At 38.2% G+C, this 16,070-nt stretch overlaps 1 protein-coding gene across 1 annotated transcript in view; it reads right to left on the bottom strand.

Moving 5' to 3' along the window:
* Positions 1-16,070, bottom strand: part of TEX11 (testis expressed 11) — a 299,352-nt gene that overhangs the window by 271,963 nt on the left and 11,319 nt on the right. Inside the window, exons 3-5 of the mRNA XM_032393867.1 lie at positions 8,849-8,970; positions 7,835-7,919; positions 3,606-3,685 (exon numbers count right to left, since the gene is read on the bottom strand). Coding sequence (XP_032249758.1) covers positions 3,606-3,685; positions 7,835-7,919; positions 8,849-8,970 — 287 coding nt within the window. The remainder of the gene's footprint in view (positions 1-3,605; positions 3,686-7,834; positions 7,920-8,848; positions 8,971-16,070) is intronic.

Below are 16,070 nucleotides of genomic sequence, written 5' to 3'. Positions count from 1 at the left end.
AATAAATAAATAAATAATAAATCTAACTATGTATCAAGTCAATAGCTTCATTACAGAAAAAGGAATTATTTCGAGTACTTTTGAAACAATATTTTAAGGGGTGCCTGGGTGGCTCAGTCATTAAGCGTCTGCCTTTGGCTCAGGTCATGAACTCAAGGGTCCTCGGATCGAGCCCTGAGTCTGCTTCTCCCCCCCACTGCCTGCTCATCCTCTCTCTCTCTCATGTTCTCTCTCAAATACATAAATAAAATCTTTAAAAATATTTTTTAATAATATTAAAAAAATACTTTGACTACACATCCCTAGTGAGACATATACTAAGAATAAAAGAAGTGTAGGGGTGCCTAGGTGGCTCAGTCGTTAAGCGTCTGCCTTCGGCTCAGGTCATAATCTCAGGGTCCTGGGATCGAGCCCTACATCAGGCTCCCTGCTCAGGGGGAAGCCTGCTTCTCCCTTTCCCACTCCCCCTGCTTGTGTTCCCTCTCTTGCTGTGTCTCTCTCTATCAAATAAAGAAAATCTTTAAAAAAAAAAGAATAAAAGTATAAAAAATTTCTTGAACTATTTTTAGAAATCAATATTGATATTGATGTATTATGAAACAATTATAAATATACATTTTTTGGATAAAACCAGTTATTCATTATATTAATGTTGTTAGGCACCAAGATTGCCAGGGCCGGGGCGCCTGGGTGGCTCAGTTGGTTAAGCAACTGCCTTCGGCTCAGGTCATTGTCCCGGAGTCCTGGGATCAAGTCCCACATCGGGCTCCCGGCTTGGCTGGGAGCCTGCTTCTCCCTCTGACCCTCTCCCCTCTCATGCTGTTTCTCTCTCTCTCTCTCTCAAATAAATAAATAAATAAGAAAAAAAAAGATTGCCAGGGCCACCAAGATTATCAAGAAGCTAAGTAAAATCCTATAATCCTAAATACTAATTAGAAATATCACTATGGAGGGGCATCTTCGTGGCTCAGTCAATTGAGCATGTGACTCTTGGTTTTGGCTCAGGTCATGATCTCAGGGTCATGGAATCCAGCCCCATGTTGGACTCCACACTCAGCATGGAATCTGCTTGTCCCTCTCCCTCCCCCTGTGCCCTGCCCCCAGTTCACGCAGGCACTCTCTCATTCTCTCAAATAAATAAATAAATAATTTTTTTAAAATATCACTATGAACTCATTACATATTTTGTCTTTCAAAAATATATGTATTTCATAGCTCTGTCTAGTAAAAAGGTCTAGAAACAAAGACCAATGCAGTAGCAATGAGCACTCGTAATTTCCAGATTGTGGTTTCTAAATAACATTCTCCACTAAAAGGAAACATGGCTCTTTCAAGGAATGACTAGGGCAGGAACTGTACAAAATGAGACTGGATATCTTGCCATATCAGAAATCAAATTTTGACTATTATTTCAGTTTTAATTAAGGATTACTGGAGTAGTGTTAAAAGGCTTCAGAATCACATCAAGAGGCTCCTTCTGGCCAAAGATAGGTGCTTCAATAAGAATAATAACTAAAATGGCTTGAAATGCATTACAAATGTTAAAATCCATGAGTTCACAATGATACTTTTAAAAAAAATCTACCTGGGGCGCCTGGGTGGCTCAGTCGTTAAGCGTCTGCCTTCGGCTCAGGTCATGGTCCTAGGGTCCTGGGATCGAGCCCCGCATCGGCTCCCTGTTCCGCGGGAAGCCTGCTTCTCCCTCTCCCACTCCCCCTGCTTGTGTTCCCTCTCTGTCAAATAAATAAAACCTTGGGCGCCTGGGTGGCTCAGTTGGTTAAGCGACTGCCTTCGGCTCAGGTCATGGTCCTGGAGTCCCGGGATCGAGTCCCGCATCGGGCTCCCTGCTCGGCGGGGAGCCTGCTTCTCCCTCTGACCCTCCCCCCTCTGATGTGCTCTCTCTCTCTCATTCTCTCTGTCTCAAATAAATAAATAAAATCTTTAAAAAAAAATAAATAAATAAAAATAAAAAAAATAAAAAAATAAAAAAATAAAAATAAATAAATAAATAAATAAAACCTTTAAAAAAAAAATCTACCTGATCATCATTTAAGGATGTTAAAGAACCAACTCATTCTGAACCAACTCAACTCATTTCACTCAAAAAAAAAAAAAAAAAAAGGGAACAAGTCAAGACTGTCCTTTCTTATAAAGGTATACTTCAAGGTAACCAAATAGTTGATGAGGGAAAGTTTCTCTCTATCCCAGTTAATAAACAAAGAAGGAATATAGAAATAGAATGTGCAAACCCCTACAGAAATAATGGACCCAGGGACAATAATCATCAAAGGGCACTAATACAACAAATAGATATTAGTACCTCCTGGTGGAAATATACCATACTGCCTATGAATTATTCTTGACAAAACTGAGCCTGAATCAGATCATGTTTCTAAATCTACCTACCAGTTTACAGGAAAAACGGGGGACAGAAGGCTATATTAAATGATACCATGACGATGCAGTCATCAGAATCCAGAATTTAGGAAACTCTATAGGACAAACAACCTTGTTTCTTCAACAAATACATTTATTCAACAGATTTTTTAAAAAGGAGGGGGAAACATGCAGATGAAAAGAGACGTATTAACAAAATAGAAGGTGTGGACTTTCTTTAATCCTGGTTCTAAGAAACCAAATGGAGGGAGGGAGGAGCAAAGAAAGAGCACACAAGTGAGCAAGAGCAAGTGAAAGAGTGAGAGTGTGAGAGTCTGAAGTGTGGGAACATGCAGGCAGGAGGGGAAGACTGGATATTTGATGATTTTAGGAAATCTTTGTTAAATTTTATCAGGTATGATCATGGGCATTGGGTTTGTTTGAATAAAAAAAAACACCTTGTCAGGGCACCTGGATGGCTCAGCAGGTTAAGCGTCTGGTTAAGCGTCTGCCTTTGGCTCAGGTCATGATCTTGGGGTCCTGGGATCAAGCCTGGAATCAGGCTCCCTGCTCAGCGGGGAGTCTGCTTCTCGCTCTCCCTCTCTCTGCCCTCTGCCCCGCTCATGTTCTCTCTCTCTCAAATAAATAAAATCTTTAAAAAAAGACACCTTGTGTTTTAGAGACACATATTGAAATATTTATGAACAAAATGATGTGTTTTATATTTGTTTCAAAATAACCCATGGGGTCAGGGATTTGCTGTTGGAGGAGATATAGAAAAAAATGAGTGGTCAGGAATTGGTGATAACTCTAGCTGAGTGATGGGGAAATGGGGAAATCATTGTACTATCTTATCTATTTTGTGTGCACATTTGAGCTTTTCAATAAAATACTATTTTAGAACACTGGGAAAAATATTTTCCACTAAAAAAATAACACTTGCTTCTAGGGAGCAAGACAGGGGTAGGGAATGATGAAGCAGAGAACTATTACTTTTTATTACTTACCATAAATCCTGAATTTAAGTTCAATACTTAGTCCACTGAATCACTGTAATGACAGTACTGCTGAGACCTTTCATTGTAATAGGTACAATTATCATAAAAGGAACATGGATAGCACTAAAGGATCTAACCCCCTTCCCGGGTCACACCAACTTTAACCATCTTCATAGGAGTAATGGCTATTTCATTCCATCTGCACTTTCTCCTTATTTAATTAGGACTTACCAAAATCTGTCTTTGAATAGCTTCTTCGGAAGCAGCTGAGCCTCCACACATACACACCAACTTGCAAGCAACATGCCGTACTGCAAAACAGTAATCAGACACCCATAAACACAAAACATTCATTCTCCTTTTATATATACTTATAAAGAGAAAAGAGGAGCAAAGTGAAACCAATCTTGTTAAAATGATAACTGTAAAGTCGTTTTTAAAAAATCAATTATCAAAAGTAAATGAGCTGAAAATTATCAAATGAATTATTTGCTTAATACTCTAATCTCTAATCAGACAGATATTTAATTTTCAAATTTTAAGTTCTGCAGGTCTTAAATTCTGAAGACTCACTGAAGATACCTAGTTCCATGTGATGCTTTTGTGTGTATTATGCTGACAGCAAAAATAATTCTAAGTAAAACGAATCGAAAGCTATTCAACAGGGACGCCTGGGTGGCTCAGTTGGTTGGGTGTCTGCCTTTGGCTTAGGTCGTGATCCCAGGGTCTTGGGATCGAGTTCCGCATCAGGCTCCTTGCTCAGCGGGGAGCCTGCTTCTCCCTCTGCCTGCTGCTCCCCCTGCTTGTGCTCTCTCTCTCACTCCCTCTCTGACAAATAAAATCTTAAAAAAAAGCTATTCAACATCTGACAAAATTTCTGAACAGCAGAATAGTTTTAGATTATTCCCCTAAACTGTGAATCTTTCTAAATATATTCTTTTCTGTTGATGATGTAGAAGTTCGTGAAGTGTAACTTAGAAAATATAGATTATCTTCATTATACAGTTCACTTCCCCCGAAAATAGGAAAGTTTGAATAATTGTAAGCTCTTTATTTACATAGTTTCTCTCATCATAAAACATGTCCAATTTTTAAAGATGACTTCATAAATAACTGAACTAGTTGCTTTGATGTTAGATCTCAGCAGCCACTCAACCTATACTAATACCATTTTCAATTAATATTCCATTGAAAAAGAGATTTGCCCAGATGAAATTATGGGGTAATTGAAGTCAGATTCTCATTACCCATCATGAAATATAAATTCTAGTCATCCTTTAATAAAGTTATTTCTGAAAAAAACCTCCCAATAAAATAACTCCTAATCATATATCTGCTTTGTCTTGCTTTTCCAATTTTGAAGATATTTCCTTTATTTTTTCCAAAGTTTACTAATTCTTTGGTATTCTCAAGGAACCTGATCTCTCAATCATTTTCCCTCTCCAAAGATATCTTCAGTACCTCCCTCTCAATTTACTCCTTCCCTTCTACCTTCAAACATATCTGTCTCTCTTCCTTGAAAAACATCAATTAACCCCACTGTGCTTCAAGCTTCTATTTCACTTCTCTTTCTTTCAAAGACAAACTTCTTAAATTGAATGGTCTATCTACTACCTCTACTTTCTTGCTACTCACTCATCTCCTTAATTAAGCCCCTGCAATCTGTTTTGCATCCTTACCACTTTTCTAAAATTGTACTACCAAAGATCACCTTCCCTGACTTCACAGCAACATTTCACAATGACCATAACCTTTTTAAAAAATACTACCTCCGGGGCGCCTAGGGGGCTCAGCTCATTAAGCTTCCGACCCTTGGTTTCAGCTCAGGTCATGATCTCAGGGTCGTGGGATTGAGCCCCGCCGCGGGCTGCGCGCTAAGCATAGAGTCTGCTTGGGATTCTCTCCTCTCCCTCTGCCCCTCCCCCTGCTGGCATGTGTGCACACTCTCTTGCTCTCTGTCCCAAATAAATAAATAAATAAAATCTTTTCTAAAAAATGCTACTTCCTTCACCTCACACTGTCTCGGTTCAGCACTGAGCAGTCTCCCTCTATGGGAAATGCCTTCGTCTAAGAACTTTGCTCCCATCCCCACGTTCTTGATCTGGCTGTTTATAGTCACCACCAATACGCCTTCTGGCAAAGGCAGCTGAGGCCAAGACAGAACGCTACTTCAGTATAAAGATGTTTTCTCTGCTGCTGCTGCTTTATCTTTGCCTTCTCATCAGCCTGTTCTTGGCCCCTCTGTGTTATAAACATACTGGTTAGGTGCTTGCTGTCTGACTCCTTACATCTGCCTTACTCTGTTCCATCAGTGCCCAAAGCTTGGTATTTCAATAGACTTCAGACAACACAGTGTTGCATCCTCTGGCATCTGTGAATTCTTTATTTTTATTGTTAATCCACTCCTTCCCAGATCCTCAAGCATAATGTATGCCTGGTATTTTTCTTCTGGAGTCTTACCTTGCCCCTTTCACTTACTGCCTGCCATATGGTATGACAATCCTATAAGGAGTAGGCACTCAATAAATGGATAGTGAGTCTCCTCTAGAATAATCTGTCACTTTTGGTCTCCTATCCTCGTTATTTTTCTTCCCAGTCCTTAACTGCCAGAGTCAAGGTAAAAATCTCACTACTCTGTTCTCCCAACACCATTGGTTCTTAAAATTTGGTGTGCATTAGAACAGTTTTCAAATTATATACATATCCAGGTTTTATCCTAAACCTATAAATCAAAGTCTCCAATGGTGGGGCCTGAGCATCTGCATTTTAACAGGCTCCACAGGTGATTCTTATTTATACCAATATTTAACAATAACTGCTCTTTATTTTTTCCCTCAGAGAACTCAACTACTTGTGTGGCTTCAACAATCACCTCCATGTGAGTAATTACCAAATCTCTAGGCAACCCGACCTTTCTCATAAGTTCTAGTCTCACATCTCCAAACTTATTGTCACCTCAAATGCAACAGGTCTAAAACTAAAATTTACAAGTCATTCCTCTACTTCTGACTTTCCTGTTTCTGTTCAGTGTTCCATAATTCTTCCCAATAACAAAAAATTGTAGGTTATAAATCTTGATAACTTTTTCATCACATACCATAATCCGGGCACACTGAATTTGTTTTTAAGGAGACAAAATATCTTCCAATCAACATATTTTTGGAATAAAACTCTTATATCAGAGGCTTTCTACACTCACATCCTGTTTTCCACTGTTTCTTAAAATTACTATACACAGAACAAGCCCCCAAATGTCTAATTAAGAACTGCTACATGCACAGAGTCAGTACATTGGGAGAGGTCCAGCTACCAAATCTCTACTATTTGACAAATAGTGAAAAACAGCGAGAACAATGTTCCTTGATAGAACAGTAGGAGTTTAGATTTTAATATCACACAGTTCAACCGTGTACTAAGTTTCTCCAACAGATAAATCTCTAACTCGTCCCATAACTACAGGATCAAAGGCTCCGAGGAGCAATATCAACATTTATCTGAGAGTTAAAGAGGTAGAACCATTCTCTAAACATCCTAATAGAGGAATGGACTAATAAATAAGTATATTATTGACTATATTAACCACTAATCACCCTAGACCTACACTGAAACTGTACACAGTTTGGTTTATATTCATAAAGATAAACACTTAGCAATGAAGTCTACTTGCTGCATACAGACAAAATTCACTTGTCCTTACAAAGCCACGTAGTCCAGAGATTCACGTTTTGGCTCGATGTACCCTTTATAATGGGGCAATATACTTTCCATAAATGCATTAACTGTCACTATCTTTGTTGAAAATTGGTTAACTGTCAGCACACTAGACCCAACCACTTAGCTAAAGCACCAGAACTCTGCCAGACAGTGGACCACGTATAATGCATCCGAGCAGATGAGTGTGGTTTGGGGGTTCTGTTTTGTTATTATTCTTTTTGTTTGCTCTCACAGGTAGGAAAAAACTTCTATAATTTTTCTCAGTAACTCAGTCTAAAGCTCATCAACCCACCTCATGAGGAAATTATTCTTTACCGATTTTTAAATCTAAATCCCTCATATGGCAACATTTCTCATTCTATTATTAATGGAGAAAGGAAATTACTATTTGATAGTCCTTCAGAACCCTGAAGATTCTGATCATCTCTTCTCCAGGGAAAATAATCCATGTCCTTTAACATTTCCTCAAGTTCTCACTTTCCCACCCTTTTATCATCTTTGTTGTTCACCACCAGACTATTTCTTGCAGTGATGCTTTTATTAATCAGGAGCTAACCTCTGAAAAAAAAAACATAAAATTCAGGATGTTTGCTTGAGAAACTTCTATGTATGGATCATTTTGTTTAGTTTTATTTTAACAAATATCCATCTGTAAACTAGTCAAAATATTATTTAAACTGCAAGAACACAACCTAATGTATAATAAAAATACTACTCATACCATGAGTCACAAAATGTATACATACATTTAGCTTTCTGCTCTTCACTTATAACCAAACCTACTCCCTTGGTAACTGCCCAGTTCCACAGGTTTACTGCCATTTCTTCAATCTGAGCAAGAGAAACATTTTCTTAGCCAGTTAAAATACTGCCCACCTCCAATGATATTATTTTTCTTGCATGTTTTATGCATACGTGATTATTGTGGGTCATTTATAGGCCCTCCGTAATCTAGTACCATTCTACCTTGCCTCCCCCAAAATGTACCCACTGTTAGAGTAATTATTTGACTGTCCCACGAACACAACTTGTTCATTCCTATCTATGCACTTTTATTCATACTACTGGCTTTACCTAATATACCTCCTCCCATTGTCTTTACGTAACTCAAATCCAGTTCAGTCTCACCAGGAACATGCACAAAGCTTTCAGCAACTACTACAGTCTACGTGGATCTCTCTCCTCTTTGAATTTCTGTATTCATTAAGTTTCACATAATTGAGCAACTAATTATGCTTCATTGTATCATTTATTCTTTGTTTTAGCTGTTATTAAGCCATTAGATTTGAAAATCCAAAAACAGATTTCTATGTATTTATAATGGTTAATCATAAAGACTATTTTATTTTTTACTTATACGGGACATTAATTAAAATGGTGAATCATCAAAATTTATCAGGGGCACCTAGCTGGCTCAGTCAGTGGAGCATACAACTCTTAGTCTCTGAGTTGTGAGTTTGAGCCCCACGTTGGGTGTAGAGATTCCTTAAAAATAAAATCTTTCGGGGGCACCTAGGTGGCTCAGTTGCTTAAGCATCTGTCTTCGGCTCAGGTCATGATCCTGGAGTCCCAAGATCAAGCCCCACATCACGCTCCCTGCACAGTGGGTCGGTGGGGAGTCTGCTTCTACCTCTCCCTCTGCCCCCCCACTGCTCCTTCTCTCTCTCTCTCTCTCACTCTCTCTCTCAAATAAATAAAATCTTTAAAAATAAAATATTTCAAAAAAAATTTATAATAAACAAAATTGTTTTTATACCAACCTGAGCATCCTGTATTTCAGCCATAGATTCCCTGTTGATATTTGCTATGTCGGCGAAGAGTCTGTCAATTGCCTCAGGTATGCTGGGTGAATTATCTCTTAAAATCAGGTTTTCAACAATTTCTGAAATAACAATGGATGATAAAACTGCTGTGAACCATACCACCATTGGCTAAAAGTAGCAAATAATTTCGAAATCTGTTCCTAGATCTTTGGTAAAATGAATAATAGCATGAAGAAACCTGAATTATCCTTAGAGTAAAACCAAACTGGAGATAAAGTTTCGTGTAGCTAAGGGTAGAATACAATTTTCAAATAAACTTTGTATTCCCTGAGAGTTACTTGTTTATAACTTAATCATCACTCATTCACGGAAAGTAAAATGCACTGAATTCACAAACAGTTCGGTTATCTTAAAACTACAAAATAGAAATTAACAATGTCTTCAAAACTAGAATATGTAGAAATTCTGAAAGGAGACATATATGTGCCCTGTAAAACTGAAATACTTATTAATACTTTAAAGCATTAGACAGACATAACTTACAATGCTGGCTCTGAAGTCCTGACCTCACTTTGTGAGAAAAAAATGACATACCCAATTAGCAACAACATTAACCAGTTATTGAATCTGTACAAATGATGTCACCATTTTCTAAACAATCTGAGCTCCAGACTCCATGTAACTGAATCTTACAAGACCACAGAATTCCTTAAAACTGAAGCATGATGTAAAATCACAATTAATGCCTTTCATGTTATCGAATTGAGATTTTTCCAAACTCTTGTAACAGAGATCTCCATAACCTCTACATGTCTCTAATTTCTTACAACATTTTTGAGCATCAATTAGCAAGAATGTTAATGTTCATAACAATACTATACACTGCAGAGCACCTTCTGAAAGAATTTTTAACACGCTACAATAATCTGCTAAATGAAAAACCGTCAGTTAAGCATCAGAAAATAGATTCACATTAAGACGTCATAAAGCAAGGGGCACCCGGCTGGCTCAGTTGGAGCATGCAACTCTTGATCTCAGGGTTGTGAGTTCAAACCCCATGTGGGGCATAGAGATTACTTAATAAAATAATATAGACTTCACTAAGCAAATTATGCTCCAATATGCTCAAATATATATTTTTACAGCTCATGGAATCTTTAGTACCCACTGCATGAGCAGAGGTATTAGGGAAAATATACCATATATATTTCGTACATCTCAGGTGATGAAATATATACAAAAAGAAAAACCCCTAGCTTCCCTACTCCCATAAAATAGATCATGGAAAGGCTAATATTAAATATCTTGATTCTTATAAGATTAGGCAAGTATCAGGCTGAGAAGCGTATATATTACAGCCCTTCCTCAAAATACTGATAACAGAATTAAGAAAGTTCAGAATGGGAGAAAATACCTGCAAATCATGTATCTGTTAAGGAATTAATATCCAAAATATATAAATAACTTCTACAATTCAAAAGCAAAAAAACAATCAAATTTAAAAATGGGCAGAGGATCTGAATAGACGTTTTTCCGAAGAAGACATAAAGAAAGCCAACAAGGGCCTGAAAAGATGCTCAACATCACTAATCATCAAGGAAATGAAAATCAAAATCATAATGAGTTAGCACCTCACACCTGTTAGAATGGCTACTATCAAAAAGACAAGAAACAGGGGCACCTGGCTGGTTCAGTCAGTAGAGCATGGGACTCTTGATCTCAGGGTTGTGAGTTCCAGCCCCATATTGGGCATGGAGCCTACTTAAAAAAAAAAAAAAAAAAGACAAGAAATAACAAGTGTTGGCGAGGGTGTGAAGAAAAAGGAACCCCTGTGCACTGTTTGTGGGAACGTAAATTGGTATAGCCACTATGGAAAACAGTATGGAATTTCCTCAAAAAATTAAAAACAGACCTACCATATAATCCAGCAATTCCACTTCTGGGTATTTATTTGAAGAAAATGAAAGCACTAACTTGAAAAAATATATGCTCCCCCACATTCATCGAAGCATTATTTACAATAGGCAAAATACAGCAACAACCTAAGTGTACATCAACAGATAAATGAATGAAGAAATTATATATATACACACAATGGAATATCATTCAACCATAAAGGTGAATGAAATCTTGCTATTTGTAATAACATAGATGGACCTTAAGGACATTCTGCTAAGTGAAATAAGTCAGACGAGAAAGACAAGTATTATATAATCTCTCATATATGTGGAATCTTAAAAAAAAAAAACAAAAAACAAAAAATAAGCTCATGGGCGCCTGGGTGGCTCAGTCGGTTAAGCATCTGCCTTCGGTTCAGGTCGTGATCCCAGCGTCCTGGGATCGAGTCCCACATGGGGCTCCCTGCTCAGAGGGGAGCCTGCTTCTCCCTCTGCCTCTTCCCTCTGCTTGTGCACTCTCTCTCTCAAATAAATAAATAAAATCTTAAAAAAAAAAAAAAACAAGCTCATAGATACAGAGAACAAACTGGTGGTTGCTGGCAGGGGCGGGTGCGAAATGGGTGACTGGAGTCAAAGGTACAAACTTCTAGTTATAAAGTAAATCAAGTCCTGGGGATGTAATGTACAGCATGGTAACAGTAGTTAATAATATTGTATTGCATATTTGAAAGTTGCTAAAAGAGTAAATCTTAAAAGCTCTCATCACAAGAAAAAACATTTATAACTATGCATGGTGATAGATATTAACTAGACTTGTGGTGATCATTTCACAATAAGTACAATGACCAAATCGTTATGATATACACCTGAAACTAATATAATGGTGTATGTCAATTATACCTCAATAAAAAAAGAATTAGGAAAGTTTAAAAATCGTTTTTAAGAATCCAAATATTATTGGGACACCTGGGTGGCTCAGTCAGTTGAGCGGCTGCTTCAGCTCAGGTCATGACCCCAGGGTTCTGGGATCAAGCCCCGCGTCGGGCTCCCTGCTCAGTGGGGAGCCTGCTTCTCCCTCTCCCTCTGTCTGCCGCTCCCCCTGCTTGTGCTCTCTCTCTGACAAATAAATAAAATCTTAAGAAAAAAAAATCCAAATATTATATAATAACAGATTATTTTTTAAAAGATTTTATTTGTTTATTGTTACTGTTTATTTATTTGCCCAATGCAGGGCTCGATCCCAAGGACCCTAGGATCACGACCTGAGCCGAAGGCAGCCGCATAACCAACTGAGCTACCCAGGCGTACCTAAAAATAGATTCTTGAAACGTTTTTGACAAGAAAACAAAAACTCAATATAAATTCTTAATTTGAGTTCCTTTTTTAAAAAAAATTCAAAAATACTTCAGTAGAATACTAATCATAACTTGTGGTTACATAACACATGAGACTGTGAAGACATTAATTTTGATTTGTGAATGTTTTCTTAATGTTTTATATAATTCGTTCTCTGTCAATATAATCCTGGTCCTTCAAAACATTATTTTCGAAGTCACTCAGGTGTGCAACTTGATTGACACCAGCTGAGGCAATGACAGCACGCAGTGCTTTGGGATAAAACACAGTCAGCAAAGCTGAGTAAGTAGTAGACATCACACAGCTAAATGGTTGACTTACACCATGAATGAGAGACTTGCTTCTAGGAGAAGCTCAGAAAAGAGCTTCTATAAATACAACCTATTCCTGAGATCTGAAGACGACATGCTGTATTGAGGTTATATCCAGCAAGACTGTACATTTTGCAAGAATGTGATTAAATTATCTTCCTAACTACTGAAATAAACTATGATTTGCAGCATGATTTCAGTCAATTTAATTTAAATGAGATTCATCCTGAAGGGGTCACTCTATTGAGATAGCCATGTTAATCAGTACCAATTAACTCTGATTTGGTAGACAGCATTCTAGGTACAGAATAATAGTAAGCATTTTCCCTATCCTTGAGAAAGGGATCTTCCATTATAACATGGAAAAAAAAATCTATCAAACATCCTGCCAAGTCTCTCCCTGTGGCCTCCACCAGCTCAAGCAGTCATTTGAAAGCCAAAGCAGCTCAAAGACCTGTCAGGGTCAATTCAAGATTTTACTCCAAGTCACGACGATTATCTGCAACTTCTTTAGTGAGAAAAAAACGGAAAATGACAATAAAATTAACATTTGCATAGTGCTTTACAGTCTCAAAGCTTTTTCACATGCATTCTCATTTAATCATCAATCTACTCTGCAAGGGAGATATCTGTATTTTATAAGATGCAGAAACTGAGATTTAACAAAGTGTAGTGACTTCTCAAAGGTGATACAAAGAAAATAGCAAACTAGGATTTGAACTCAGGCTTTCTAATTTGAAATCCTGTACTTTCCACTATTCTAGTTCTATCAGGAAGGGCCTGAAGCAAGTGATATGCCAAGACTGACACAACTAAAAAACCTCAGGGAGAGAAAAAAATGAGCCAACACCGTTCAGAGTACCACACTAGAATTCTGATTGCAGGCTAAGAAAAAGTACTCCAGCTGAGGCTAGTTTGAATGACCATGGCCAAATATCCAGTGTCAAAAGGGCATGGAAAACTCAAACAGATTTAGTCCTAGATTAAAATCACATTGTAAATAATATTTTCTATGGTCAGAGAGATCATCATTTTTATACAATATTCCAGGAGGTCCCAACTGACAAACTGGATATGGTACAAGAGATTCCAAGCAGCAAGTCATAATGCAGAAGTCCTGCACCATAGTTCAAAGAGAACTATTCACAGCGGTGTATTGTACTTCTGAGCAGCATCTTGGTCCTGGAGGGCAACTAGAAAAGGACGCAGGACAGGCTAACTCCGTGAAAATCCTGGCAAACAGAAATGACACGGCTAGCTCCAAAGCTCAACAGGTACCTAGAGGTTGCCCCTAGCATGTTAAATCTCAAATCTGACGGCCAGTAGGACTTCACTTCAAACTAACTTCTTCCCTACTCCACAATACTGCTATTCTTTTTGGCCTTGGACAGAACTGGATCAGGGGCTGGAGTGAACTGAAGCCTGGGCTCCACAGGAGATAAAGCTATGTAAAATTTTGGAGGGCAACTGGCTGGGAGTGTGGGGGAAGCAAGAGCTGACAATATCATGCAAACCACAAAGGAATTTCCAGCTTGATTCTGGTCAAACTACATCAGTAGGAAGAATGTCTCAAAAGAGCCACAACTCAGTCCTATCAACCAAATGCACTGTGTAAATGATGCAGCTAATCTAGGTATTTTATATCTTTCACACTCTTCTAAATACAAGGCCCATAACCAGACTCAACTTGCCAACTCCTCCAATCCTATCCCTAAGCATCTTCTTTACCAAGTATCTGTATGTATTACTCTTTTACTCTCATTACACCCTGTTACCCTTTGTAGCTGAGCCCTATTGTTGTTTTTCAGTAAAAGATTTTTTTTAAGTTTTTTTATTTCAGTGTAGTTAACACATGATGTTACATTAGTTTCAGGTGTACAACATAGTGATTCAAGTTTAAACATTATTCTATACTCACCACAAGTGTAGCTACCACCTCTTACCATACAATGCTATTACAATACCATTGACTATATTCTTTATGCTGCGCCTTTTATTCCCATGACTTATTAATGCTATAACTGGAAGCCAGTATCTCCCACTCCCCTTAACCCATTTTGCCCTTCCCCCCCACTCTCCACCCCTCCCCTCTGGCAACCATCACATTGTCCTCTGTGTTTACAGATTCTGATTCTGCCTTTTGTTGATTCATTTGTGTGTTCTTTTTTTTTTTAGATTCCACATATGAGTGAAACCATATAGTATTTGTCTTTCTCAGTCTGACTTAATTTCACTTAGCATAATACCCTCTAGGTCTATCCATGTTGTCACAAATGGCACAATGTCATCCTTTTGATGGCTGTATTATTCCACTGTGTGTGTGTGTGTATACATCTTATCTATTCATCTATCAGTGGACTCATTATACCTGTCAAAATGGCTAAAATCAAAAAGATAAGAAATAACAAGTGTTGGCAATGATCTGGAGAAAAAGGAACCCTCAGGGAGCCTGGATGGCTCAGTCTGTTAAGTACCTGCCTTCAGCTGGGGTCATGATCCCAGGATCCTGGGATCGAGCCCCACATCATTGGGCTCCCTGCCCAGCGGGGAGTCTGCTTCTCCCTTTCCCTCTACCCCTCCCCCCTACTCCTGCTCTCTCTCTCTCAAATTAAAAAATAAAATCTTAAAAAAAAAAAAAAAAGAAAAGAGGGGCACCTAGGCGGCTCAGTTGATTAAACAACTGCCTTCAGCTCAGGTCATGATCCCAGGGTCCTGGGATCGAGTCCCGCATCGTACTCCTTGCTAAGTGGGGAGCCTGCTTCTCCCTCTGCCTGCCGCTCCCCCTGCCTGTGCATGGGCTCCCTCCCCCTCCCTCCCTCTCTCTGACAAATAAATAAAAATTAAAGAGGTGAGCACTCTACCAGAGGCACATGCATTTAAAAGATATATAAATTAATTTAAAAAAATAAAAATAAAATAAATTTAAAAATTTAAAAAAAGAAAAAAAAGAAAAGAAAAAGGAACCCTCATACACTACTGGTGGGAATGCAAATCGGCACAACTACTGCAGAAAACAGCATGGAGGTTCCTCAAAAAATTAAAAATATGATCTAATAATTCCACTACTGGGTATTTATTTACCCAAAGAAAATGAAAACACTAATTCAAAAGGATATATGCACCCTATGTTTACTGCAGCATTATTTACAATGGCCAACATATGAGCCCCATTGTTTTTGACTGAGAATCTTCTATTCAGCTAAGATCTGGTGTGTTTTACTCACCATGGTTACCAAAGGCTATTTCCATCTATTTAAGCAACTTTAATTTAATTAATTGATTTCTGTTTACTGAGTGTTAACAATGTGACAGGCACTGGAAGAAAGACTTATCCAAGACACTAGCCTAGTAGATTCACATCTAAACCAGACCAGAAACAATACCTGGAAAGGCTGGGAATGCAGGTGACAGATTGTAACAACACATTTGGAAGGCTGAACTGGGGATCTTGCAAGGAATACAAAGATGAGGGAGGCCGTCTACGCCATCAAGTAGGTATATCACACTACTAAGGGAAATTAAAATGGGAAAATTTACAACACTATGTATTAAGTGCTGTGAGTACAAGATGAATATAAAGAAAGAACTGAGTAACTGCCCATTTGAGAGATGGGTTATAAGAATGGCAGAATAGGCTTCATTAAGTTGCCATTC

Source organism: Phoca vitulina, unplaced genomic scaffold (genome assembly GCF_004348235.1).
Source record: "Phoca vitulina isolate PV1807 unplaced genomic scaffold, GSC_HSeal_1.0 scaffold77, whole genome shotgun sequence".
NCBI lineage: Eukaryota > Metazoa > Chordata > Mammalia > Carnivora > Phocidae > Phoca > Phoca vitulina.
This window is presented reverse-complemented; position numbering and strand designations above follow the sequence as displayed.